Genomic DNA, 27,200 nt, shown 5'->3' with positions numbered 1-27,200 from the left:
ATCCACTCTAGTATGCCAATTTTCCTAAGCTTTTGAATACCTTCTTCTACAGTATACAAAGGCAGGTCTGGTACTTCAACTTGATTTAGTGTAGGCCACTGTGTAATCCATGCTTCAGCAACCCAACCAAATAAACTTAGATCTTTTCCTAACTTTTTGAGCTGAAACATTGAATAAAGAATCTGTGCTTACTGGACCCATATCAATAAACTCAGACTGATCCATCTGTATGTTCTTTCCACCATTATCCCATACCCTTAATAGCCATTCCCACATGTCTTCCCCGGGTTTCTGTTTGTACATATCAGAAAAGTCAAGCAGTTCCTTTGCAGTGTAGTGTACCTTCTCCTGGGTCACACTTTGTACTTCACCTTTTGGGGCTCATTGGGACTTAAGTCTAGTTATAGGTCTAGAAGCCAAAATTGGTAGTGGGAAAATGTTTTGATAACTTTCAACATTGCCTTGTAAAACATCTGCCTCAGGCTATGCCTGAGGCAATGACTCAAAGGGCTCTTTAGAGGCGGCTGGGCTAATCTCATTAGATAGGAGTGGAAGGGCTAATTGGTTTACTGGGCACGGTGGTTTAGCAGACAAACATGGAGTACTCTCTTCAGATGCGAATGACAGGGCTGGTTTTGTTGGCAGGAGTGATTCAATGGAATTTAGGGGCTCAATGCCTCCAGCTTCCTGACTATCTACCCATATGTCCCCATCCCAAGTTTCAGGATTTCATTTCTTCCCAATAAGACTCTGAGTTTGTTTTTCAGCAATATCAGCTCTGTTACTACAAGAAATAAGTCTTTCTTTCAAAGCACAAATGGAACCTTTGAGGTCATTTGTGCGGCACTTGAGCTTTGACTCTGAAGCCCTGAGCACATCTCTTTCACCAGTTTGTCTAGTGAAAGTAAGACCAACCAACCAGCTTTCTTATACTTCTCATTCTGACAAAATTGTAGAAAGGTATCACACATGCAGCCTCTCAGAGCCTTGCCTTTCACCAATACCTGATCTGTTGGTGTTGATATTTTGTGTATCTGTAATGCCACCTCACGCCATGGATTAGCAGAGTCATCAACATCTTCAAGGCTAACCAGACTTGGGAACCAATTTAGAAAACTCATCCTTACAACTTTGTTTCCCTAGAACCACTCTCATTACCCAATGTCTTAGGCCAGCTTCTCTAGAGAAGCAAAGCCAGTAAAGCGTATATATATATATATATATATATACTTATATCAGGGAAATGGCTTACGCGGTTGTAGAGGCTGGAGTGTCCCAAGTCCATGGGTCGGGATAGAGGCATCTCCTGATTCAAGTAGCCACAGGGGCTGTTGAACCCAAGATTGGCAGGTCAGAAAGCAGAGCTCTTGCTCACAGGCTGCAAAGATCAATGAATCCCAAGATTGGCTGGCAAGGTAGCAATTAGCTGCTAGCTCAAGTCCTAAGAACTGGAGGTCAGATGAACAGGAGCCAGGTGCAGGATCCAGCATAAGCAAAAAGCCTCCAGGCCTTGCCAGAATGTCCACTTGTATTTGATGCAGGCCACATGCCTGAGAAAACTCCCTTTCAACTGATTGGCTACTCACAGAAGATCCTATTATGGGGGTGGTCACATATCAAATCTCAACAAGGAAGTGATCACAACATTATACAACTGCCAAAACACTGAGAATCGTGGCCCAGCCAAGATGACACACAATCTTAACCATCATACCTCTCAAGTTGACTCCTCTTCCCTCATGCCTTCTGTTTGTGAATAGTATCATCTTCTATCCAATTTTCTAAGTCAGAAATCTGGAAATCATCCCAGATTACTTTTTCCTTTTTGGTCACCTAGTCCTGTTGCTATTCTGTAATAGTGGTATATCTTTTTCCGTATGTCTGTTGCTTTGATCTGTGGTCAAGTGCTTATCTTTCTCTTGGACTTTTGTGGTAGCCTCTTAAGACTCTCTGTCTCCACACCTGTCCCTCTGTCACTGAGCCCTATACTACTGCCAGTGTAATTGATCAAAAAGTAATTTGGTTTATGTTACTTCTCTTAAAGTTCTTGCAGTGACTTAGGAGTTAGGATTAGACCTAAATTTCAACAGTGTGACTTAGAATATAATATTTCCAAGGAGACACACGATGACTCAAACAAGACTATATGAATATTTCATTTCTACTTATTATTTCAAAAGGCTAAATCATGATAATGGTATATTCATTCTTCATTTTAAGAGTTACATCACATTCGTAAGAATTGGATGGTGCCCAATTACTTTTACTGAACATTTTGATCAGAGAGTCTATGGAAGAATTGTGATCAAAAGGGGGAAAATGTGAAACAGAATTTGAAATTTTCAATGAAATTTCTGGAGCCAGTGAGGCTGGATAAAACCCCAAAACTATTGCCCTGAGATAATCTTTAAACCTTAAACCTCCAACTAAAACTATCCCCTGAAGTCTTCCTTGAACCAAACAGTAGTTTAGCTTAATTAGTAAAGTATGTCTTCCTTGAGCATTGTGCCCTTTTAAAGAATTATCTATGTGGGATCAAATTGACAACAACAACTTTAAAGGTTAGATGAGAAGCTTAGGGGGCACTAAGTTTATATTAAGGGTGGTGGAATAATTTGGAAAAGGATAGTGAGAATGGTTGCACAACTTGAAGAATGTAATCGGTGTCACTGAATTGCCCATGAGGAAATTTTTGAAATGGTGTATCTTTTGCTCTGTATATTTTCACCAAAATAATTATAAAAAAAGAATTACATCGTCTTAGGTATGTATAAGAACACGAGTACTCACTTGCCTTTTGTAGAGCAGGCCTGGGTATTGCATCATCCTCCTTCCTCTCAAGAGGCATTGAACTTGGTGTTTATCATTCCCATGTGATTCTTTATACTTTTACTTCATATATGCTCATTTCTATGTATGTATATATGATATATATATGATGTATATGTAATACGTAATATACATATACATCATATATTGCATATTACATATACATCATATATATAATTTTTCATAATTTTAAACTATATAAATGATATACTACTGATGTGTTCAACTTTTTTTTTAATCTGCTTTGTTTGTGATTCATTATGTTGACACATGTAGTTCCAATTCAGTTATTTTCACTACCATGTATTATTGTATGAGTACCACAGTGCATTTCTTATTTTCATTTGCATTTCCCCCTCCTTCATTTTTTGTCTATGACCTTTTCAGATTAAGTGCCCATGCTCCTGGTCCAATACTTGGGCATATGGCATGTATTATTAATCTTTGTGGTTGCTGTTAATCCTCATATGTTAAATGATTTTTGGTGAATTGCTTTTGTTTAAAATGAATGTCTTGGTTGGTTAGCTTTGGTAGCTGGTTTGGGCTGAAACGTGGTGGATAAAGTGTCTTTCTAGGTAAGCAACACTTCACCTGACTTAGCAGTGCTGTCTGCCATAACAAGTAAGATCATTCGTAGTCTTCCTCTCGCGCTGCTTTTCAAAGCAGATTTTGAAAAGAAAATAAGAGCCCTGCTTAGCAAATGCCTTCTTCTCTGCTTTGTCCAGGTGATTTTTAAATCAGCCTTGTGTTTTGCTTCAAAAGATCAAGACCTGTGAATAGACCACACGTGGTACCGTTTCTCCATTTTACTGGAGTCTGCACATGCCCCCAGCCCTTGACCTGCTAATCCCGTAGTTCTCAAACTTTAGCCTGCGTCTGAATTGCCTGGAGGGCCTGTTAAACTATAAATTGATGGACCTCATCCTCACAGTTTCTAAACCAGAAGTTCTGGATTCAGGCCTGGGAATATGCATTTCTAACAAGTTTCCAAGTGATGCTGATGCTGCTAGTCCTGGGACCTCACTTTAAGAATCTCTGTTCTAGACAGCATTCACCTTTTAAAAAATTTTTTGGACTCACTGATTCCTTTAACTTTAATATATAATCTTACAATCACCTCCATTAATTTTAAAATCATTTTATAATTTTTGCATGTTATGACGAAGGGCATTAAAGTAAACAAACAAAAAATTTCCATCAACATAGTATTAAATATTGTGGCTGTTGAGAGCCTTGCCACTCAAAGTGTGGTTTGCGGACCAGCATACCTGGGAGCTTGTTAGAAATGTAGACTCTCAGGTCTAATGAATCAGAATCTGAACTTTAACAAGCTCCCCATGTGATCAGTGTGCACATTAAAGTTTATGAAGCACTGGTCTAGAACCCAAAGAGCTCTCTTTAAATCTAATCTGAATAATATTCAAAACAATTAAGAAACATTTCAAATTTTAATGTTTAAAAAGTGACACTTGTTTAATTTACTTACATTCATGTAAGAAAAAGCATTATGATTTGATAATAAAAATGTCCAATTTGGTTTGGGGATCAAGTTCGGAAATTTAATAATGTGTTATAACACAAAAATGGACAAAATTGCTTTCATGTCCTGATGTTTGGAAATAATCGTTTTTGTACATAAAAAAATCAACTGTCTTATTTTTATGACTTTTATTAAACAATAGTGAAATTTCAGACTGGTATTTGCAATATACGCTCTGTGAACAATGCATTACACGTGTGGAGAGTATTTCACTGTCAAAGGAAAAACTTGATTTGATGTCATTTTTTCTATATTTATTCTTTTTCCTTTGTTTTTGAAGTAGTAGAAACATCTTTCATCAGATAATTACAGTTTAGGAATCCAGAAAGGGTTATCTTGAAGAAAATGTACAGGATTGTTATTATTTCTAAATTTTCTCATAATTGTATTTCAATATCATTATTCATTATTCATTGTACCTCTTTTTCTTTAAACTGTCTATGGGGATAATGACAACATACCTTTTAGGTTTGTAAAGATCAGAGTTTTGTATGTAAAGACTTAGAAAAGTGTCTGACACATAGGAAGTTTTACTTAAGTCACTGCACCATCACCATCCTCCTCATTATTGTTATTACAATCCATAGCAAGCTTGGAGCAGATAGAGAAGTTTAATTGTACACTGTCTCATTAACATAAATGCCACTAATCCCACCTCATTAACATCATAGAGGTAGGATTTACAACATGTGGGAAAATCACATCAGATGACAAAATGATAGACAATCACGCAATACTGGGAATCGTGGCCTAGCCAATTTGACAAGATGTTTTTGGGGGACACAATTCAATCCATGACAGAGGATTTGGACTCTCCCTGCCATCTACTTCCCAGGAAAACAGTCAGAAAATTAGTAAACTATCAAAAGCATATGAAACTAGTTACATACACTGCCAGTGTGGAAATAGTATTTTTAGTTTTAAAATCAACGTAGAAAATATACATAGAAAAGCCAGGATTTAGGAAGAGGAACCATGTTGGAGGGCTAAAAGATTGTTCAGTACCATGGGAAGTGGTATGTTTCCCCACTCCCTCCCTATTACACACGAGTCCATATATTTAAATACACACTTACATGCCCATATGCATAATATTTTTTATCAGTTCCACTTATGATAGCAAGTCTTTAACGTCCTTGAAAATCACCTTCTCAACGAGGCCTACCTAGACACTGTATTTAAAATTTAACCCTTTTCCTTCCTCTCTCCCCACACTTCTGACTGCTTAACCAGTTTTTTAGTTTTTTTTTCTGTAGTACTTAGTACCTTCTTTAGTTTACTTGAGGAGCCTTGGTGGTGCAGTGGTTAAGCGCTTGGCTGCTAAACCAAAGTCAGGATTTGCACCCACCAGCTGCTCTGAGGGAGAAAGAAATGACAGTCGGCTTCCATAACTGTTACAGCCTTCTATGAGTCGAATCAACTCGATGGCGATGGATTTGGTTTTGGTTTAGTTTACTTATTTCATAAGTTTATTGTTGTCTTCTCCCACTAGGATGTAGGTAGACTCCACAAGGTAGATTTTTTTTGTTCTTTTCATGCCAGGCACGTAACTATGCTTGTTGAACTGCTGCTGCATGTTCATGAAGGAGAAGCTGGAAGATAGTCTGGGTATGAATGCTGCCTAGGTGTTCCATGAAGAGAGATTAAATTGGAGGACAATTTTGTGGCCTTAACCACATTTTGAAACCTCGACTTGATTTTGTAGCCCTCACCTACTAGCTTTTAAAGCAGATCCACCCAAGTAGAATTAGGCTCCTTTATGAAATCTTCAGTGTGCCATGTTTAAAGACTGAATTTTGAAGATAGCACAAAAGAGGGGAAAGAATCTGGGCTTTAGAGAAAAACTACTCTGCCACCTATGAGATCTGTGACTTTGGGCAAGTTACTTAGCCATGGGGCCTCAATTTTCCCATGTGTAGAATTGGAATAAAATGTACTGGGGGCATTTGTTGGGCAGACTAAGTAAATACAAAGTTATGCAAAAGTACTTAACACATAGTAGGTTAATTCCCTTCTTCCCTCACTGACCATAAAACCAGCTCTTATTACCTTGTTTATTTAATGCTATTTTACATATTTTCAATTTACTTTTATTTTTGGTTGCAACTTTTTGTTAGATTATTTTAGTCATTTCTATAGGGTTGCTATGAGTTGGAATCGACTGTACAACAATGGATATGGGTAAGTTAAAATTTCATAACTATATAAAAATAGCTCATATATGGCATTAACTAGGGCATGAATTTTTGGGGGGTTGTTGGAGACAGTTCAAGCCTCTCTCATATTACTTATACAAAAGATGCTTTCTCTTTCTTCATCTTGTCATAAAAAATGTTGGTTGCTATTTTAGCATTGGTTGATATTTTAGACTTTAGAGATGGAAAGAATCAATTTCTTTTGCATCTTAAGAAATTAAATCATATACCTCGTAAGTGGCAGAGTAAGGATTAGAACTTGAATTAACTTTTTGTTCAGTGTTCTTTCTATATCATATTATATATTTATGTAAATGAAATGAAATTATTTTTGTCAAAATGAAATAAAACCTGATGATTTTGGTTATCAACAGGACAGTGTTGACACAAACTTTCATCACATGTATATATATATATATATATATATATATATATATATATATATAAACACAAATATATATATATTTTTGAATAGGTAATATATGCACAAGGTACTAAAGTGTCTCTGTGAGTCAGAATCAACTCGACCGCAATGGGTATGGGTATGACAGACCAGAAAAGGGAGAAATTAATTTCCTCAGACATGATCAGAGGATGCTTTTAGGAAAAAGTGTCAGTTTAGTTGGATTTTAAGTCTTGATTAGAAGTTCAACATGGGAAGAAATGTATTGGAATTTTTTTGGTTTCATTTCAATCTTGTGAATCTGCACTGTGGCAATGGGAATATCTATGTTCAGAGTAACCATTTGCTTGAAGTTTTGTAAAATTGATTCATTTTGGAAATTAATTACTTATTTGCAAAATAAAAATTGTTTCTTGGTCTTAGAAATCAATTTCTGCTGATCTTTTAATTCTTTTTTTCCTCCAGTTTGTTCAGTTGGACATTAGAATTTTTAGACATGATTTTTACCTACTTTGCTTTTTTTTTTGGATACAGTTAGAAGAGTTTTCCTGTTTCTTTTAATTTTATTAAAACTTTATATGTATGTGTTATAATTATTATTAGTTTTGCTTCCATGTCCTTGTGTGCTTACAGCAGTGTAATCTTGGCTGCATGCTGGAATCACTTGGAGAGTTTTAAAAATGCTGATGCCTGGGCCCCACCGGGGTCTGTGGTACAGCCTGGGCATCAGGGTTTTCAAAAGCTCCTCAAGTGATTCTACTTTGTAGCCAAGGTTAAGAAACTACTGGCTTAAAATATTTCAGAAATAACTGAAACATCCTTTCTGCTCTTGCTAAGTAGGTAACCATGGCTCATCTGAGTGGTGTGATAAATGTCATCTCAAATCTCTTGCTGAGAATAAAGTGAAATAATTGAAATTGGGGTGGTTGAGTGAATCTCTTGCATTTGTTAAAGTGTTATTATCTACCAAACCATTAGTGGAATGAAGTAAAGCATATATATGGATAGAATAATTTTAAGGGCTTTAAATTTCCATCTGAATAGGGGAAGGAAGTATAATAAAATTTCTTATTTTGAGTTCTATACAAATCAATGTCATTTGGCTCATCATTTAAGTCAGAAATGAACAAATGTGTTTTTTTTAGAGCCTATAACAATTACTAATTTATTGTTAGTATAGTTTATAGTTAGGTAAACCCTGGTGGTGTAGTGGTTAAGAGCTATGGCTGCTAACCAAAAGGTCAACAGTTCAAATCCACCAGGCGCTCCTTGGAAACAATGGGGCAATTCTACCCTGTCCTATAGGGTTTCTATGAGTCAGAATTGACTCGATGGCAATGGGTTAGGTTTTTTGGTTTATAGTTAGGTAAATACTGTTCTCCAGTTCTTGTTGACTTCGTCACCTACTTTTAGTGCAATAAGTACTCTTTTACCATGAAGAGAATCTTTGTTTACTCTGGTAACAGGAAGCTGGATGAAGATTTGAACACTCAAATTGTTACCTCCCTGGGGTACCAGAGATCCTCCGGAAAGAAACCAAACTGGACTTTAGGCTACTCTTTTCTTTTATTCTGAAAAGTGGTCTGGTATGTTTTTAGCTTGGAATTGGGAGCTAAGATCATGTTAGGGGTATTTACTGTGATTTCACTCTTTGGTGTGAGGTATTGTGAATTCCAAGAATAAACCCATTTCTCACGGTATGTTCTGTAATAGGGTTGCAAACTCCTACGTATGTGTAGCATATTAGCATGATGTTCTGAAAAGAGTGGAGCTCAATGAATACAATATATAATCAGACAAAATTGGAATTGTGTTCAAATCTTAGGTTTCTTTTTCTAAACTGTGTTGCCTTGGTTAATATTTTTCTATCCTTAGTTTCCATATCTGGAATTTGGGTAAGGGAATGATGCCTGTGTTCCAGATTTGTTAATGAAATAAAATATTTTAGGTTCTTAACACAGTGCCTGCCCACAGCTGACCTGTGATACATATTAGTTCCCTAGTTTTGATATTGAATTATCTTAGAGAATTATTCTGGTAAAAATGATACCTGAGAACAAATTAAATTCTAACTTTTCTTTGATAATGAATTGTATTATTAATAATGGTTAATGGAGTGATGTATGTGAGAGTCACATTTATGTTACTGAATTTCTGATATTAACAAAGGTGTTGACATCATCTTTTCATTATAATAGATTTTGTCTTGTTATAATTTTTCATTGCATATAGAGACATTTTATAAGAACTCAAACATTCTTACAACATGATGGGAGAAATTAGAAAGTTAATATTATAGACTAAGCAGAGTCTAGTCTTTTAGTCCGGGCATGAATGCCGAGGTTCCTACGTATACAATGAAAACATAAATGAGTCTAATATCGGCCATATTGAGGTATAGCCAAATCAAACTAGTTCATTCCTTAAAAAATGTTTATTATGTTCCCCTATGTGCCCAATTAAGACCATCATAAAAATTGTTCTCATTTTAAAAGTGAAATTAAAATGTGACCTGCTTTATAAAGTCAACCCCCAACCCCCACCAGAAAAGAACCACTTTTCTCTGTGTTCTTTCAGCCTGTAACCTCTACCCAGAACCTTATTTCACTATGTCATATTAAAAGCAATGCTGCAGCTATGTGTCAAGCATTGGATTGGAGGTTGTATAGGGGTCCTGGCTAAGGGCATTTGCTTTGGCATCAGAGGGATATTCATTTTAATCTCAACTTTATCACTTACTATCTTTGTAATGAAGGTTTAAGGTTTGCATACACAGTAAGATAGGCAAAAATTTGTCCGGAACTCCATTTTTTTTTATCTGTAAGATGGAGATAAAATCGTCTACCTCTGAAGTTTGTTGAAAAATTAAATGACTTCCTATTAATGCACAAGATAGTAAAAAAAAAAAAAAGTAAGTGTTCAATAAATGACCGTGAATATGTTATTGTTATTGTGTATGATTTGTTGCTTATTATATGGAAATATAATATGTGATTTAAACAAAACCTCCTCCACTAGACTATATACTCTTTCAGGACGGGGAACCATCACTTGGGATTTTGCATAAAGTTTAATTAATTGATTAACAAATATTTGTTGATTGAAGACATTAACTTTTGCCTTTACTTGACTTTTAAAAACAATGGTATTGGCATGTATCAAAAATTTTTTGTAAATGTTGTTTTGTTTTAAAATGACTTTGTTTTACAATCCCTACAGGTGCCTTCTTATCTCATAACTTCAGTGCCCTGAAATCTGAGGATTCCACCAAGATAATATGATAGGAACTTTTGGTGATTTGGGGCTATATCCTACTTAGACGAATGCAGGCCTTCCAGATTTTCTGAGAGCTGGTACAGTGGCACACACTGCTTGGTAATTAGCATAGGCAATAATGCCATCTCTGCCTCAGGAAGGAGGTAAGCAGATCAACTTTACCATGTTACAAAATACAATGTATTATAGATCATTACTGCTATTTTTTTTTAAGTATTAAAAATTAATTGGGGAACCTTTAAAGTACCAGAGTTACAATTTTACCTTGTTTGGGGGGAATTTATATTCTCTGGAATGGAATTTTTGTTAATTTATTGACCAGTTGTTTTACGTTTCCACTGAAGTTATTCAGGGAACCTCTCACCTGGATCTGGATACAGAATTGCCTTATCAAAGCACAATGAAAAGAAAAGTCAGAAAGAAGAAAAAGAAGGGAACCATTACAGCAAATGTTGCTGGGACAAAGTTTGAAATTGGTAGGTCTTCTCAGAATCATGGGATTTTCCTAACTGTAGGAAAAATTAGTTTGGTGTTAAAAATAATGTAGAAATTCAGAGAGATAATTATCTTTATGGAGTAGATTTTTTTAAACACTTCCTATAAATTTTTTTTTATGAGATATTTTACATATCAATCAAATAGGTCATCATTGTAAGCTAAAAGATTTAGTTATTAGTGGATAGGATAAACATGTAAGTTTCTGTTTAATACTTAATTTTTAAATCAAGTATAAAGTAATCTGAACATTAAAAACCAGTGAGTATATCTCTAATCTTTAAGTATAGATGTGCTTAGGAAAATTGCATCATTCTTGTGGCTGATCAGAACACAAAATACATTTCAATGAGACCCACTGTTGTTAGAGATGGGTATGAATTTGGCTCAGAATCTCCTGGCCACCAAAGCAAACATTGAAATACAATCGATTATAAAACTCACAGTTCCCAAAAGATGACATAATACTGGTATTTCAGAGTAAATATGACTTACTGTATTCCTGACTATTGAGAGAAATTTCTCTCATAGTTCCTTACAGAGACGCATTGTAGAATAGTGTAGTATATCATCACAGTATTCATATAATCAATATATTGGGAATTTTTATACTATTATTGCTCATAATGTCTCTTACTACAGGCTAGTTACCTGAAGTATTATTACTACTATTAAAATAAATGAAGAAACTGAAACACAGTGAGAGTTAATACTTTAACCAAGGTCACACAGCTGGCAAAAGCAGGACTTGAACCTGACTTACTTTGATTATAAGTTCTGTGTAGAATTTACTATATTATGTTGCCTAAATAAAATAAGAATTGAAATTTAAAATGAGGGACATTAAGGTGTCTTCTGTCTGTGAAGTTCAGAGAGTTGCTACATGTATTCCCACTTTTACAACTCCTGAACAGCCTCTGAAAGCTCTAAGAGTCATTGCAAAAAAAAAAAAAAAAAGTAGGAAAAATTTGTAAGGAATGTATTTTATGCAATTTTTATTAAATGAAGACAGGAAAGATTGAGGAGGGATACCTAAGTATGCAAATGGATAGAAAAATGGGTAGTATTACAAAAAAAAAGTTGCCATCAAGTCGGCTCCAACTCATAGTGACTCTGTAGGACAGAGTAGAACTGCCTCATAGGGTTTCCAAGGAGCAGCTGGTGGATTCCAACTGCCAGTCTTTTGATTAGCAGCCAAACGCTTGACCACTGTGCCAGCAGGGCTCCTATTTTATCAGTAGGGAGCTTATTTGGTAGAAATTAAAAATGATGACCATTATGTCACCTCTTTTTTAAAGAGATATCCTAAAAGACCAACATTTAAAAGCATAGATTTTAGGCTTTAGCTATCAACAACCTTTGTTTTTGGAGCTGACATGTTAAAAGGATTGATTTTCTATGCAGTGGAGGAAGATGACCTTAAAAACATACCAATTGATTTCTAAAATTTGAGTTCAAACAAAAATAAGATTAAATTGCTAAGTTGAAGAAAGTAACAGTTTAATTTCTATCATTGTATTTTTTCTTTGAAGTTAAATTTTAAGTCCAGCTCTTCAAATTTTGAATTTTACAATAAAGGAAATTTATGTATGACTTACCTTATGCATTTGATTTTATGGATCTAGAGAGTGGATCTTTTCCACAATTCTCACACACCTTGAATGTTCCCAGCTTTCACTGACTTGTGTATACATTAATATCCAAATTTCAGTAGCTTATTTTGCTACCCCTCCATAGCTGCTGGAGTTCCATTTCATTCATCAAGGTCTCCTCAGTTATTTCTGAAGAGCTCTCAGGCAATATGGCTCATGAACTCTGTACCAAGTCTGCTCCTGAGCCTCCTGTTCTGGCATTGTTTTTGAAGTTTTCTGCTTGTGCACCAGTTAAATGTGTCTTTCGGGTGTCACTAGTGCCCTTGCCCTCCATATGAGCTCTAGGTGTCACAGCAGCTCCTGAGCCCTCAGGATCCTAAAGTTGCATGGTGATCTGTGGCAGATGAGAAAGGAATGGCCCTTTGCTATATATTATCACTGGGGCCTCCAGACAAATCCCAAGTTCCATCAAGCCTGTCATGGTAAACAGCAACTTCAACTCAACAATTCCCTCTTCTGCCATGGCCACCCCCAACTGTGGTCCTCTTCTTTTTTGTCTGTTATTTCAGGCACCATTGCATAAAAAATCCTTTCCTCCTCTTCAGCAAAAAATAATCCAGAGCCCCCAGGACTTGAGGCTAACAAGTGTCTGGTCATCAGTTTCATACTTGAGGCAAGTCATTTGGACAGATGATCCCTTTACCTTTTCTCCTCGCATACAGGGTACCAGTAAAAAAAAAAAAACATTAAAGTCCTGCTATATAGATACACTGTTCTGTTAATACTCAGAATTCTGTTGGAGCCCCAAAATTATCCTAAATATTTTGCTTATCATTATCCTAAAGTTGAAATTTATTTGGCAGAAAAATGTCAGTATATTAAATGTGATTCTAGAGCAGCACATAAGTAGTTTTTACTAAAAAGAGGGTTTCCTCTTAAGCATATAGGATTAGAGAGGTAGGAGCAGAGAGGAGGGCTGTATCCAAATCACTTCTGTGAATTCTGCTTCATTATTTCATATCCTGAGTCAACACAGGTGACTTCATTTTAAGTGCTAAAAATACTAGCGAGGTGGAAAGTGTGGGATAGGTCTGATGACCAGTGGCTGTTTTTACCTTTGCCCTTTGATATCTAGCCCAAGGTCACAAAAAAAGCTGTAAATGTACATTTTCCTGAATAGATGTGTTGTCTCAACTGTGTGTGTGTTTTCATTGTGCCATAAATAATCACCAAACCCTTTGGCAGTTTTCTGTACCTGTTAAATCTCAGATGACTGAAACTAAGGATTTTGGGTGTAACCTAAAAACAGCTCTCAGTTACTCTTGAGTATAATTGGATCCTAGATAAAGCTGTTCTAATTAAAAATAAGGGTATGCTATAAACTAATGGATATTTTGCAAGTAAAATACGATGAGCTAAAATATTTATGTATCAAATGTATACTATTAAAATGTCACAATAAATATATATCTGAAGTATTTTAATTCTGGTTTAACTGTTTACTTGCAGTTCGTTTGGTAATAGACGAAATGGGGTTTTTGAAAACTCCAGATGAGGATGAAACAAGTAACCTTATATGGTGTGATTCAGCGGTTCAGCAGGAAAAGATTTCGGAGCTGCAAAATTACCAGGTGGGAAATTAATCTTGATGAATTATTGGTCATGAGGAGAACTATATGAATTCCACCATAATTTCTTTTAGTTAGGGTTCTTTATCTGTTGATATATTAAATTTCAGTTCTGACTCACTTGATTTACCTGTTTTGTTGCTGTTCAGTTGTATTGACTGTCTACATGAAGCCTGCATTCTTTTCACACTTAATTTTTAACCTCTTTCTATCTTTAAGAAAGAATTGAGGGAAGAAAACTCCTCCTAGGCTGGTGTTTTGCATTGCTCTTAAAGATGCGTGGTGTGGAATAGATTGTATAGAGAGATCAGGAAGTGGAAATACTTTATAATGTCAGATATATATATATTTATATATATATATATGTACACACACACACATACACACACCCTGGTGGTTAAGAGCTCTGCTGCTAACCAAAAGGTCGGCAGTTCGAATCTACCAGGGGCTCCTTGGAAACCCCATGGGGCAGTTCTACTCTGTCCTATTGGGTCGCTATGAGTCGGAATCGACTTGATGGCAACATGTTTGGTACATACATATATATATATTATGTGTATATACACACACAGATAGATGGATATAGACGTAAACCTGCTGCTGTCAATTCCAACTCATAGTGACCCTATACAGATACAGATATAGATATCTGACATTACATATAAATGAAATCTGGTTTTACTCTTTTAATTTTAGAATGTAATACAAACTGGAGGCACTCTAGTGGTACAGTAGTTAAGTGCTCAGCTGCTAACCGAAAGGTCAGTGGTTTGAACCCGCCAGCTGCTCCACAGGAGAAAAATGTGACACTATGTTTCTGTAAGGATTGCATCCTTGGAAACCATGTGGAGCAGTTCTACTCTGTCTTATACGATTGCTATGAGTCAGAGTCGACTCGATGGCAGTGGGTTTGGTTTTCTTGGTTTTAATAAAAATGTATATTCAGAAGAAAACACATCAAACTAAAAGGCCAAATACAAACGATTTTAGACAATTGATATTTTGTATAGTCTTTCTTCATCTGTTAGTGTGGAGAGTAATACAAAATTGACTGTAGGGAAGAAATATGTTAAGTTCATTTTCCACCAATTTTTCTGCAATGCTAATATGTATGGATATAGTAAAGCTAGAAAACCAAAAATAGTTTGGCCATTGATTTGCCACATATTACAGACAATCGTAACATTAACATCTTATGTAAACACCTTTTTTTCTGATTTCTTTAAAATTTACAATTTTATACTCTGATTACCATAGTTTCTTTAATTCAACAAATTCAGTGTAGGTCATTTAATTTTAAATCTTTTGCATTAATAATTGCCAATTTATTAAAATATAAAACTCAAGGATTTAACTGTATTGTAGTATAAATGAGTATATTCATTAAGTCAATAAAGAGTATTAACTTTTACCTTTTTGTTTTCCAGAGGATCAACCATTTTCCAGGAATGGGGGAGATCTGTAGGAAGGATTTCTTAGCAAGAAATATGACCAAGTAATCTTCATTTTCTTGTAATAGAGAAGACCTGCTGAAAATTTACATTATAGATGTTATATTGCTATTTTTCACAAGGTTACATTGATTTGAAATATTTAGATGGCAGAAATAGAATCTTAGGGATAGAAGGTTCTTAAAAGATTCTTCATTCTAGTCCTTCACTTTGCAGTGGGGGTAAACAAGAGACAGAGAAATGAATATCTTGCACAAAGTCAAATGTATAAATAGAAATGGAACAGAATCCCCTTCTCCAGAATTGTCAGGGACTTTCTATGGCAACTTGCTGCTTCCCTAGCCAGAAGTTTCTCTTTTAAATGTAAGAGGTTATCTGTATGAAGCATTCGACATATACTTGTTTATCTTCAGTTAAACCTTGTAGGGATAATTTTTTTTGCATTATGTGACATTTGTGTGTATTCAAATTGGCTATAGAGCATCTATGTATGCCAGGCGCTGTACTCTGTGTGTGTGTGTGCACAGATACACATAAACACACACATACATGTGCACCGTGGGATATACATGACATATATTTATCTCTGAGAGTAATATTTACATTGACCTTGCAAGTTACTTTTGTGGGAAAACTGTTAACAGATACTCAAATCTTTTACCACATTAACTGCAAAATTCTTATTTATTTTGTGCTTCTGTTGATTATATTTTTTTAGTTTAAAGAAAGTTGAGTGATAAATTGAGAGAACTTTTTAAAAATAGAACCCTTTTTCACAGAGAAAGCTTAGTAAACTTGTGGGTATAATTAAAGAAATATTGATACACTTTCATGTGAAAGTTTATAATTATGCATCCATTCATTCAGCAAATGTTTTTGTATGTCTACTAAATGCCCTGGAGACTGCTAACTATTAAGTAAACAAGGTAAGTAAGCCTAGTCCCTACCTAAAACTTTCACTCTAATCAGGGGGAAAAACGAATACACAGAATACAGTTTGATAATGCCACGTTAGAGGTAGGGTCAATATATGGTGGTGGCAAAGATGGTGAGAGAGATCATTTTGGGGGGGGGCAGAGAAGGCTTTCTGGAGAATTTAAGGTATGAGATGGATATTGAAAGGTATATATGAGTTCACCCTTTGAGATTAGTCAGAAAAAAACAGTAGGAGAAAATATGTAGAGACTTGAACCAACATGACGTGTTTGGGATTCTATTGTTATATAGGATATTGGGAGGCACAAGATGATGTTGGAAATATATGGAAAAGTCAGGCCATGTATGCCATGTATTATATTTTATTGAGTTACTTAATAATTCGTTCTTTAATCTCTTTATCTGCTCAGTAAACCTTTCATCTAATCCCGAGAGAAATGAGGGGTTACTTAATAGATTAAAGCAGAGAAGTAATAGGTTTTAGATAATCTCGGTAGCAATGAGGATAATGGACTAGACAAAGTAGGACCAGATGGAGAAAGTGCTGTGAAGAGATGTTTGGCAAGGTGTAGGTAAGAAATAATGAGCATCTAAACCAAAAGAGAGACAGTGGGAAGAGGAAGAGAGAATAAATCGGAAAGATACTAAGGAGGTAGAATTTACAGGACTTGAAAACTCCTTAGATGACACCTAGGTTTGTGGCTTAGAATATTTTATATGTAAAAAAAAAAAAAACCCAAACCTGTTGCTGTCGAGTTGATTCCAACTCATAGCAACTCTGTAGGACAGAGTAGAGTTTCCAAGGAGCGCCTGGTGGATTTGAGCTGCTGACCCTTTGGTTAGCAGACGTAGCTCTTAACCACTATTCCATCAGGGTGTCCAGAATATTGTATGGGTAGAATGGTTTATTAACATTGGAATACAAGAAGAAGAATGACCCTCAGAAGAAAAGGAATTACCTCTGTAAAGTTTTGGATATGTATTTTATTTAATCTATTTACTTTCATTTAAAATATATTTATTAATTACCTACTATATGCCATACATACCTACTATTGTGAGGATAGCACAGGACCGAGCAATGTTCTGTTATACATAGAGTCACTATGAGTCAGAAGTGACTTCATGGTACCTAACAAAAACAATGATATATGCCAGGCACTGTGCTGAGCTCTGGGCACATGAGGTAATCAAAAGCAGACTATGGCTTTTAAAACAATAAATTGTAATGTGATAGGTGCTGAGAAGTAGAGGTGCATAGTTTTAAAACAGTGAATATTAAAGCACTTCTGACTTAATTAGGGACACGTGGGACAGTTTGAGAAAGCAAAGAAATATGAATATGAAATATGATGATGAGTTGAGCTTTACTGGTGAAGATGGTAGGTAAGTGCCTTCCAGGCAGGAAGAATAGCATGAATGTAGATCATGTGGTGGGAGAAAACATGAACAGTCAAATACTGAAATAAGGCCAAGTACAGCTGGAGCACAGAGTCATGGGAACAGGGAAGAGATGAGGCTGAAGGGTGATGTACAGGATTATGGTCTTTATCCTAAGTGCCATAGAGGAAGTGGGAGTGAAAAGTTGGGGCAGTGGTAATGTGACCAGATCTGCATTTTGGAAAGATCATTCTGGCTGCTTTCTAGAAGACAGACGTGTATATGGTCGAGAGGGGATGAAGGTATCTGGTGATTGCAAATAGGAAATTTCTCGTTTTATAGAATCCTTGACATTCTCCTTAAGGAAAATATAGTTTCCTATTAGTTAAAAAGTTATGACTAGTGGTATAAAAATAGAATTAATTAAATTACTTGTTTAATATAATTTAGTAAATCTATGGCAGAGCTATGAGCAAGAATTATCCCAGACTCCCAAATTCCTAAGTAAAACTGCATGTGTCTTTTGAGGCTATACATCTGTTCCTCACTTATTGACTATCATGTTATCTGACATTTCGCATTTATGACAGTAGTAAAAAATCTACTGTCTGACTATTTTGCACATTAACAACGTATGTCTGGCAATAATGAGCGCTGAGGTGTGAGGTGAGAGTAACACCGGCCACGATGGTTAAGGTTATATGTCAACTTGGCTGGGCCATGATTCTCAGTGGTTTTGCAGTTATTTAATGATGTAATTTGGCAGTTATGTAATAATGTAATTTGACAGCTATGCAAGGATATAGTCATCCTCCATTTTGTGATCTGATGTGTTCATCCATTTTCATATAATGCCAATTTTTATGGAACGACCTAGTCTTCAAAACCTAACCATGCCAGCAAGTGAGGAGTGGGTGTATTTATATCAAACAGTTTGTTCTAGATTACCTAAATGGAATAAGGTATTTCTCTTGAATAAATGTATTCTTGGACTTTTTCCCCACATTGATCTAATTAAAATGTTAACTTGATCTAATTTCATGTCATTGTTAAATATATAATAATGCATTTAAAGGTTTTGGAAGCAAAAAAAGACATTAGCATTGTTACTGTTGTCTTTTAGATTTATAATGTGTGTTTTAAACCAGTCAGTGTTACCCTATTTTGTACTCAGATTATTTAGCTTGTTACTTAATCTGGATTTGACAGATACAGTTAGGAATTAGTTGCCTGCTCATAGTGGAAACAACTTTCTTATAGAGTTGTCTCGAAGAAGCACATGAAAAATTATAAGTATATGAAGCTCCAGGTGTAGAAGTAGTGTGGCTGATGTATTCCACACCCTAGTCCTGAATTTAGGCTTACTGCTGTTCATACCATACATTATGGTTTCATTTTAGTTGTTACCACTCTCAATTGGGGGCAATATCTCATGTTATAAAAGACTTCTACACCTTTAGAAAAAAGACTTGTTTTTGAAAACAATCAGATTTTCATTAATAGATGATATTTTAAAATCTTTTTCATAATTTCTTGATTTTTATTTGGAAATCTATATGTACAGAATAGTTAACATTTGGTATTAATTGAAAGTAAACATTTTATACCTAGTATAATCCCTAAGGAGCCTGGTTGCGTAGTGGTTAAGAGCTTGGCTGCTAATCAAAATGTTGGCAGTTTGAATCCACCAACTGCTCCTTGGAAACCCTGTGGGGAAGCTCTATCTTATAGGGTCGCTATGAATCAGAATTGACTCGATGGTGACGAGTTTTGTACAATTCCTAAAACAAAAACAAAAACCAAGCCTCTTGTCATCAAGTCTGTTCTGACTCATCTAAATTGAGTATTAAATAGGCAGCCTAATTTGTAGCAAATATTTAGCCAAAAACCAAAAATATAGGTAGTCCATATAAAGAAAATTTCTGCTACCTCAGAGGCCTCATGCGGCTTTCTCAAAGAAGTAGTTAAAAAATCTAAAAACCACTAGAGGAGAGGGCAGTCAAAAAGTGCTCCCTAAGGGTGACATCCAGAAAGCTCAAAATCATCTTTAAAAAAGTAAGATAAACAGCGTTTGACCTTGAAGCATTCCTTATTCCCCTCACCCATCCGTGAGGCAGAGTTAATGACTCCTTCCACATGGTGCTTTACTATGCTATTGTTTCACCTGTCACATTGTTGTAGAATTGCTAGCCTATCTGTAAATTCCTAGGGCCAGAGACCATATTAACTTATCTTAATACCCCAGGGCCTAGCACATAGTATATACTCAAATATTTGCTCTAGTGATGTGTAAATTCCACAAAGGTAGAGATTTTTGTCTTATTTTTTTGACTGGTCTGTTCCCAAGGTCTAAAACAATGCCTAGCACATAATGGATGCTTAATAGACCGTTATTAAATGAGTCAGTATGTGAATGAATACATAAAGGAATGGAGAGAATTTAAATCTTTGTGGGAAATGTCAGTGGCACAGAGAGAAAATTTAGAAAAGTTTGGATAGAAATTATTTTCCATATTATCTCTAATTTACAGAATGATAAAGTCTCGGCCTCTGGATTATACCTTTGTTCCTCGAACATGGATTTTCCCTGCCGAATATACTCAATTTCAGAATTATGTGAAAGAATTGAAGAAAAAACGGAAGCAGAAAACTTTTATAGTAAAGCCAGCTAATGGTGCAATGGGTCATGGGTAGGTTTATTTTACCTGGAAATATTCAAACAAACAAACAAACCTGAAGGAAGAGTAAATGTGAGCAAATGCTCATGGTTGCATACCAATATGAAAAAAAATTAATAAAAGAGGTTTCTAAGTATTAGTATTATGAAGCTAAGTGTTTAATGAGTCTTCTTTTTTATCTTGTCCCATAAGCTTTGGTAATTCAATGTAAAAGTTAAACCAACAGGTTGTGAAACTTTAATGAGAGCTTATTATAAGATTAAAAAAAAAAGTTGTTTCCTAATGTTTTTAAACTTAAGATTTGCATTTACAATTTAGAGTAAGTTTGGAGAGTAAAATTAGTTGATATAATAAATTAGCTTGGAGAAAAAATGGAAAAGGCAATTAGCTCTTTTTATAACTAGAAATCTTGAAGAAAACTCTGTATCTTCTTTGCTTTATGTTTTTCTTTATGTAGCCATGGTAATTGGATTGAAAATGAGTAGAACACATTTTAAGCTGAAGTGTTGAGAACTAGATTTTTAGCTGAGAATAGAATGTGAAATTTAATATTCCCATTTCCTTTTACTTTCTTATGTTTAGTTAATTTTCTACAATGCATTTCTTCAGAGAAAATATGGCTGAGGCTGCTTTTAATAAAAAAGACATGAACGTGTCAATCATTTTAATTTTTAAGATGCTGTGGAGAAAAAAAGATACTTGGAAATGTACCTACCGTATACTTTATTGTTCAACAAATTTCCTTTGCACTTTTAACCATAAGTTAATAATTTTATCATACATTATTTTAAACTGTGGTATAATCATTTAGAAGTAAACCACCAGTAGTATTAGTGGGAATTTTATGATGGTTATCTAATGTATAGTTGGCTTTCTATATGTTAGTGTCAAAGGAAGCTTTATAATGGGGGATAATTGAAGTTCACCATTTTAGTGTTAAGACATTCATATTTAGCAAAGAAAAAATTTTGTCGTAAATATTTGCTTTGAATAAGCATTACTCTTCTGATTTACTAGTATAAAAAAATAGGTGGAAGAGCAGATAATTGAAAGGGCATTCAGTGCTGGCAGGACTTTTCTCCTAATGTGTTAGTACACAGGTAAAGGACGTCTCTCATCTGTTGAGTGCACTATTTATGTGCTGATCTTCTGTCTAGTTGTCTATCCATTATTGAAAGTGGGATATTGAAGGCTCTATTACTGTTGAAGTGTCTACTTCTCCCTTTGGCTCTTTCAGTTTTTGCTGGATATATTTTGAAGCCGTGTTCTTATGTGTTTATAATTGTTTTATCTTCTTGATGGATTGATGTTTTAAAATCATTACATAATATCCTTCTTTGTGACTTGTAATAATCTTTGTTTTAAAGTCTGTTTTGTCTGATGTAATTATAGCTACTTCAACTCTCTTTTGGTCACTTCTTGCATGGGATATCTTTTCTATCTATTGTGTCATTGGATTTAATGTGAATCTTTTATATACAGAATATATAGTTGGATCATGTTTTTATTCAACCATTCTACAAAAGCCTACCTTTTAATTGGAGAGTTTAGCTCATTTACATATGATGTAAGGAGACTTGGTGGTACAAAGGTTAATTGCTCAGCTGATTACAGAAAGGTCAGCAGTTTGAACCCGCCAGTGTCTCCACAGGTGAAAAGACCTGGCAATCTGCTCCCATAAAGATTACAGCCTGGGAAACCCTATGGGACAGTTCTACTCTGTCTTATAGAGTCGCTATGATTTGGAATCAACTCAATGGCACATGACAACAGCAAATTTTAATGTAATTAAAGTTAAGCAAGGATTTCTGCCATTTTGCTATTTGTTTTCTGTATGTCATATACACGTTTGTTTCTCAATTCTTCCATTAATGCCTTCTTTGTTAAATAGATATTTTATACTGTACCATTTTAATATGCTCATTTCTTTTACTACATATTTTTGAGTTCTTTTCTTAGTGGTTGTGCTCAGATACCGATTAACATCTCAATTTATAATAATCTGATCCAGATTGATACCGTCTTGGTCTTAATGTTGTTGTTATTAGGTGCTGTTGAGTCAGTTCTGACTCATAGAGACCCTTTGCACAACAGAACAAAATGCTGCCTGGCCCTGGTCCATTCTCACAATTGTTGCTGTGTTTGAGCCCGTTGATGCAGCCACTGTGTCAGTCCATCTCGTTGAGGGTCTTCCCCTTTTTCATTGATCCTTGATTTTACTAAGCATGATATCCTCCTCCAGGGACTGGTCCCTCCCGATAACATGTCCAAAGTACGTGAGATGAAATCTTGCCATCCTTGATTCTAATGAGCATTCTGGCAGTACTTCTTCCAAGACAGATTTGTTCATTCTTCTGGTAGTCCATGGTATAAATATTCAGTATTCTTCACCAACAGCATAATTCAAAGACATCAGTTCTTCAGTCTTCCTTATTCATTGTCCAGATTTCACATGCATATAAGGTGATTGAAAATACCATAGCTTGGGTCGGTCACACCTTAGTCTTCAAAGTGACATCTTTGCTTTTTAACAGTCTAAAGAGGTATTTCGCAGTGAATTTGCCCAATGCAATATGTTGTTTGATTTCTTGATTGCTGCTTTCATGGACTTTGTGGATCCAAGTAAAATGAAATCCTTGACAATTTCAATGTTTTCTCCTTTTATCATGATGTTGCTTATAGGTCCACTTGTGAGGATTTTTGTTTTCTTTATGTTGAGGTGTAATCCGTATGGAAGGCTGTAGTCTTTGATCTTCAGGAAGTGTTTCAAGTCCTCTTCACTTTCAGCAAGAAAGGTTGTGTCATCTGTGTATTGCAGATTGTAAATGAGTCTTGCTCCAATCTTGATGCTGCATTCTTTATATAGTCCGGCTTCTCAGATTATTTGCTCAGCATACAGATTAAATAAATATGGTGAAAAGATATAACCCTGACCCACAACTTTTCTGACTTAAAACCACTCAATATCCCCTTGTTCTATTGGAATGACTGCCTTTTGGTATATCCACAGGTTCAGCATTAGCACAACTAAGTGTTCCGGAATTCCCATTCTTTGCAATGTTATCGGTAATTTATTATGATCCACACAGTCGAATGCCTTTACGTAGTCAATAAAACACAGGTAAAGATCTTTCTGGTACTCTTTGCTTTCAGTCAAGATCCATCTGACATCAGCAATGATATCCCTTGTTCCATGTCCTCTTCTGAATCTGGATTGGATTTCTGGCAGTTTCCTGTCAATGTATAGCTGTAACCCTTTTTGAGTTATCTTCAACAAAGTTTTACTTGTGTGTGAGATTAATGGTATTGTTCAATAATCTAGTATTCTGTTGGATCAGTTTTCTTTGGAATGGGCACAAATATGGATCTCTTCCAGTGGGTTGGCCAGGTAGCTGTCTTCCAAATTTCTTGGCATCGATGAATGAGTGTTTCCAGGGCTGCTTATCCATTTGTTGAAACATCTCAATTGGTATTTTGTCATATTCCTGAGGCCTTGTTTTTCGCCACTGCCTTCCATTCAGCTTGGACTTTTTCCTTCAGTACCACAGGATCTTGATCATATGTTGCTTCCTGAAGTGGTTGTATGTCAACCAAATATTTTTGGTACAGTGACTCTGTATTCTTTCCATTTTCTTTTGATGCTTCCTGTGGCATTGAGTATTTTTTCCATAAAATTCTTCAGTATTACAACCTAATGATTGATTTTTTTTTCTTCATTTCTTTCATGTTGGGAAATAGTGTGTTCTTCCTTTTGGTTTTCTAACTCCAGGTGTTTGAGCATTTCATTATAATACTTTGTCTTCTCGAGCCACCCTTTGGAGTCTTCTGTTCAGCTCTTTTACTTCATCATTTCTTCCTTTTGCTTTAACTACTCTGTTTTCTTTTATTATTATTATTGTATTTTAGATGAAGGTTTACAGAACAAACTAGCTTCTCATTAAACAATTAGTACACATATTGTTTTGTGACATTGGTTACAAACCCCATGACATGTCAGCACTCTCCCTTCTTGACCTTGGGTTCTCTATTACCAGCTTTCCTGTCCCCTCTTGTCTTCTAGTCCTTGCCCCTAGGCCGGTGTGCCCCTTTAGTCTTGTGTTATTTTATGGGCCTGTCCAATCCTTGGATGAAGGGTGAACCTCAGGAGTGACTTCATTACTGAGCTGGAAGTGTGTCCGGGGACCATACTTTCAGGGTTTCTCCAGCCTCTGTCAGGCCAGTGAGTCTGGTCTTTTTTTGTGAGTTAGAGTTTTGTTCTACATTATTCTCCAGCTCTGTTTGGGACTCTCTACTGTGATCCCTGTCAGAACAGTCAGTGGTGGCAGCCAGGCACCATCCAGTTGCACTGGACTCAGTCTGCTGGAGACTGTGGCAGATGTGGTCCATTAGTCCTTTGGACTAATCTTCCCCCTGTGTCTTTGGTTTTCTTCATTCTCCCTTGTTCCTGACAGGGTGAGACCAGTGGAGTACCTTAGATGGCCACTCACAAGCTTTTAAGACCCCAGACACTATTCACCAAAATAGAATGTAAAACATTTTCTTTATAAACTATGTTATGCCAACTGAGCTAGATGTTTGCTGAGACCAGGGTCCCTACAGCCCTATAAAAAGCCCTATAGCTACCGTATTTTCAAGAACAGTTTTCATAATCCTTTCTGACATCCATTTTGTCTTTTCTTTCTTTCTTATTTTTTAAATTATCTTTGGCTCTCTTCGTGTATGATGTGTCAAATTTATTCTTGAGATTGTCTCTAAATTCAGGTTGCATATACTCAAGGCTGTACTTTGGCTCTCATGGACTTGTTTTAATTTTGTCCTGCTGCAACTCAGACTTACATAGGAGCAATTGATGGTCTGTCCTGCAGTCAACCGCTGATCTTGTTTTGACTGATGATATTGAGCTTCTCCATCGTCTCTTTCCACAGATTTAGTGGATTTGGTTCCTGTGTATTCCATCTGACAGGGTCCATGTGTATAGTTGCCGTTTATGTTGTTTAAAAAAGCTGTTTTCAATGAATAAATCATTGGTCTTGCAAAATTCTATCATGCGATCTCTGGCATTGTTTCTATCACCATGACCATATTTTCCAACTACCGATCTTTCTTCTTTGTTTCCAGCTTTCACATTCCAGTCACCAGTAATTATCAACGTACCTTGTACTGTGGTTGCTTGAGTGTTGCTGTGATGCTAGAAACTGTGCCACCAGCATTTCAAATATCAGCAGGGTCGCCCATGGTGGACAGGTTTTCACCCACTTGTCTGTCTGTTAGTCTCAATAGTGTTCAAGACTTTTGCTCCTACATATCTCTGTACACTTCCATGTTGTTATCATAACAAATTACATTTTTACACATAATGTGTCCATTAGCATAGATTTACAATGATTGTTTTATGTATTTATCTTTTAAATTATATAAGAAAAAGAAGGAGTTACAAACCAAAAATGCGTTAATACTGACTTTTATATTTATCTGTGTAGTTACCTTTACTGGTATTCTTTATTTCTTTTTGTGAGTTTGAGTTACTGTCTAGTGTCTTTTCATTTCAGCCTGAATGACTCCCTTTAGCATTTCTTTTAGGAATGGTCTACTGGTGACATACTCTTTCGGTTTTTGTTTATCTGAGAATGTCTTAATTTTGCCATCATTTTTGAAAGGATAGTTTTGCTGAATATAGAATTCCTGGTTAAGTTTTTTCTTTCAGTATTTTGAATATGTCATCGCACTCTTAGCACTCATACTTCTTGATGAGATATCAGCTGTTAATCTTATTGACGATCCTACATGATGAGTCACTTCTCGCTGTTTTCAAGATTGTCTCTGTGTCTTAGCTTTCAACAGTTGTATTATAATGTGTCTTAGTGTGGATCTCTTTTATTTTATCCTACTTGGAATTCATTGAGCTTCTTGGATGTATAAACTATTGTTTTTCATTAAATCGGGAAATTTCTGGCCGTTATTTCCTCAAATGTTCTCCATTATTCCTTATCTCTCTCCTTTTCTTCTGGGACTCTGATTATGCTTATGTTGGTCTGCTTGATGGTGTCCCATAGATCTGTTAATCTCTGCTCATTTTTCTTCATCCTTTTTTCTTATCCTTAGACAGGATAATATCAACTGGCCTATCTTTAAGTTTGCTGATTCTTTCTTCTACCTGCCCAAATCGTCTGTTGAGCTTTCTGGTAAATTTGTCATTTCAGTTATTCTACTTTTCAACTCTAGGATTTCTATTTGGTTCCTTGTATTTATTTATTTGTTTACAATTTCTGTCTATTGATATTCTCTGTTTGGTAAAACATCACTCTTATGATTTTCTTTAGTTCTTTGTACATGGTTTTCTTTAGCTTTTTGAGTGTATTTAAAGTAAGTCCAATATCTGGGCTCTTCAGGAACAGTATGGCCCATACTTTTTTGCATGTCTCATAATTTCTTGTTGAAACTGGACATTTTTGATATTAAAATGTTGCAGCTTTAGAAATTAGAGTCTCATCCCTTCCCAGGATTTGTTGTTGATGCTTGTTGTAGTTCTTTTAGTTACTTACTTGTTTAGTGACTTTTCTGAAACCATTTTGTAAAGTCTGTGTTCTTTGTTGTGTGTGGTCAATAAAATCTGTTAGAATAACAGTATACTGGTCATTGAACAGAGCCCTGGTGGTACAGTGGTTAAGAGCTAGGCTGCTAACCAAAAGATCGGCAGTTTGAATCCACCAGCCACTCCTTGGAAACCCTAATGGGCAGTTCTACTCTGCCATGTAGGGTCACTATGAGTCAGAATTGACTCGATGGCACCAGGCTAG

The 27,200-nt window shown here is 35.6% G+C and overlaps 1 protein-coding gene across 5 annotated transcripts in view; it reads left to right on the top strand.

Annotated features, from left to right (window-relative positions):
- Positions 1-27,200, top strand: part of TTLL7 (tubulin tyrosine ligase like 7) — a 245,482-nt gene that overhangs the window by 134,960 nt on the left and 83,322 nt on the right. For 4 of the 5 annotated variants that reach the window (XM_049879618.1, XM_049879617.1, XM_049879616.1 and 1 more), the window contains 5 exons: positions 10,187-10,386; positions 10,588-10,719; positions 13,840-13,961; positions 15,386-15,453; positions 20,257-20,415. In XM_049879618.1, coding sequence (XP_049735575.1) covers positions 10,362-10,386; positions 10,588-10,719; positions 13,840-13,961; positions 15,386-15,453; positions 20,257-20,415 — 506 coding nt within the window. In that variant the 5' untranslated portion in view covers positions 10,187-10,361. Of the gene's footprint in view, positions 1-10,186; positions 10,387-10,587; positions 10,720-13,839; positions 13,962-15,273; positions 16,336-20,256; positions 20,416-27,200 lie in introns of those variants that run through there. The other variant, XM_049879620.1, reaches the window with a different exon arrangement.

Source organism: Elephas maximus, chromosome 3 (assembly GCF_024166365.1).
Source record: "Elephas maximus indicus isolate mEleMax1 chromosome 3, mEleMax1 primary haplotype, whole genome shotgun sequence".
In the NCBI taxonomy this organism is placed as follows: domain Eukaryota; kingdom Metazoa; phylum Chordata; class Mammalia; order Proboscidea; family Elephantidae; genus Elephas; species Elephas maximus.
The sequence above is the reverse complement of the archived record's forward strand: the minus strand, read 5'-3'. Positions and strand labels throughout refer to the sequence as shown.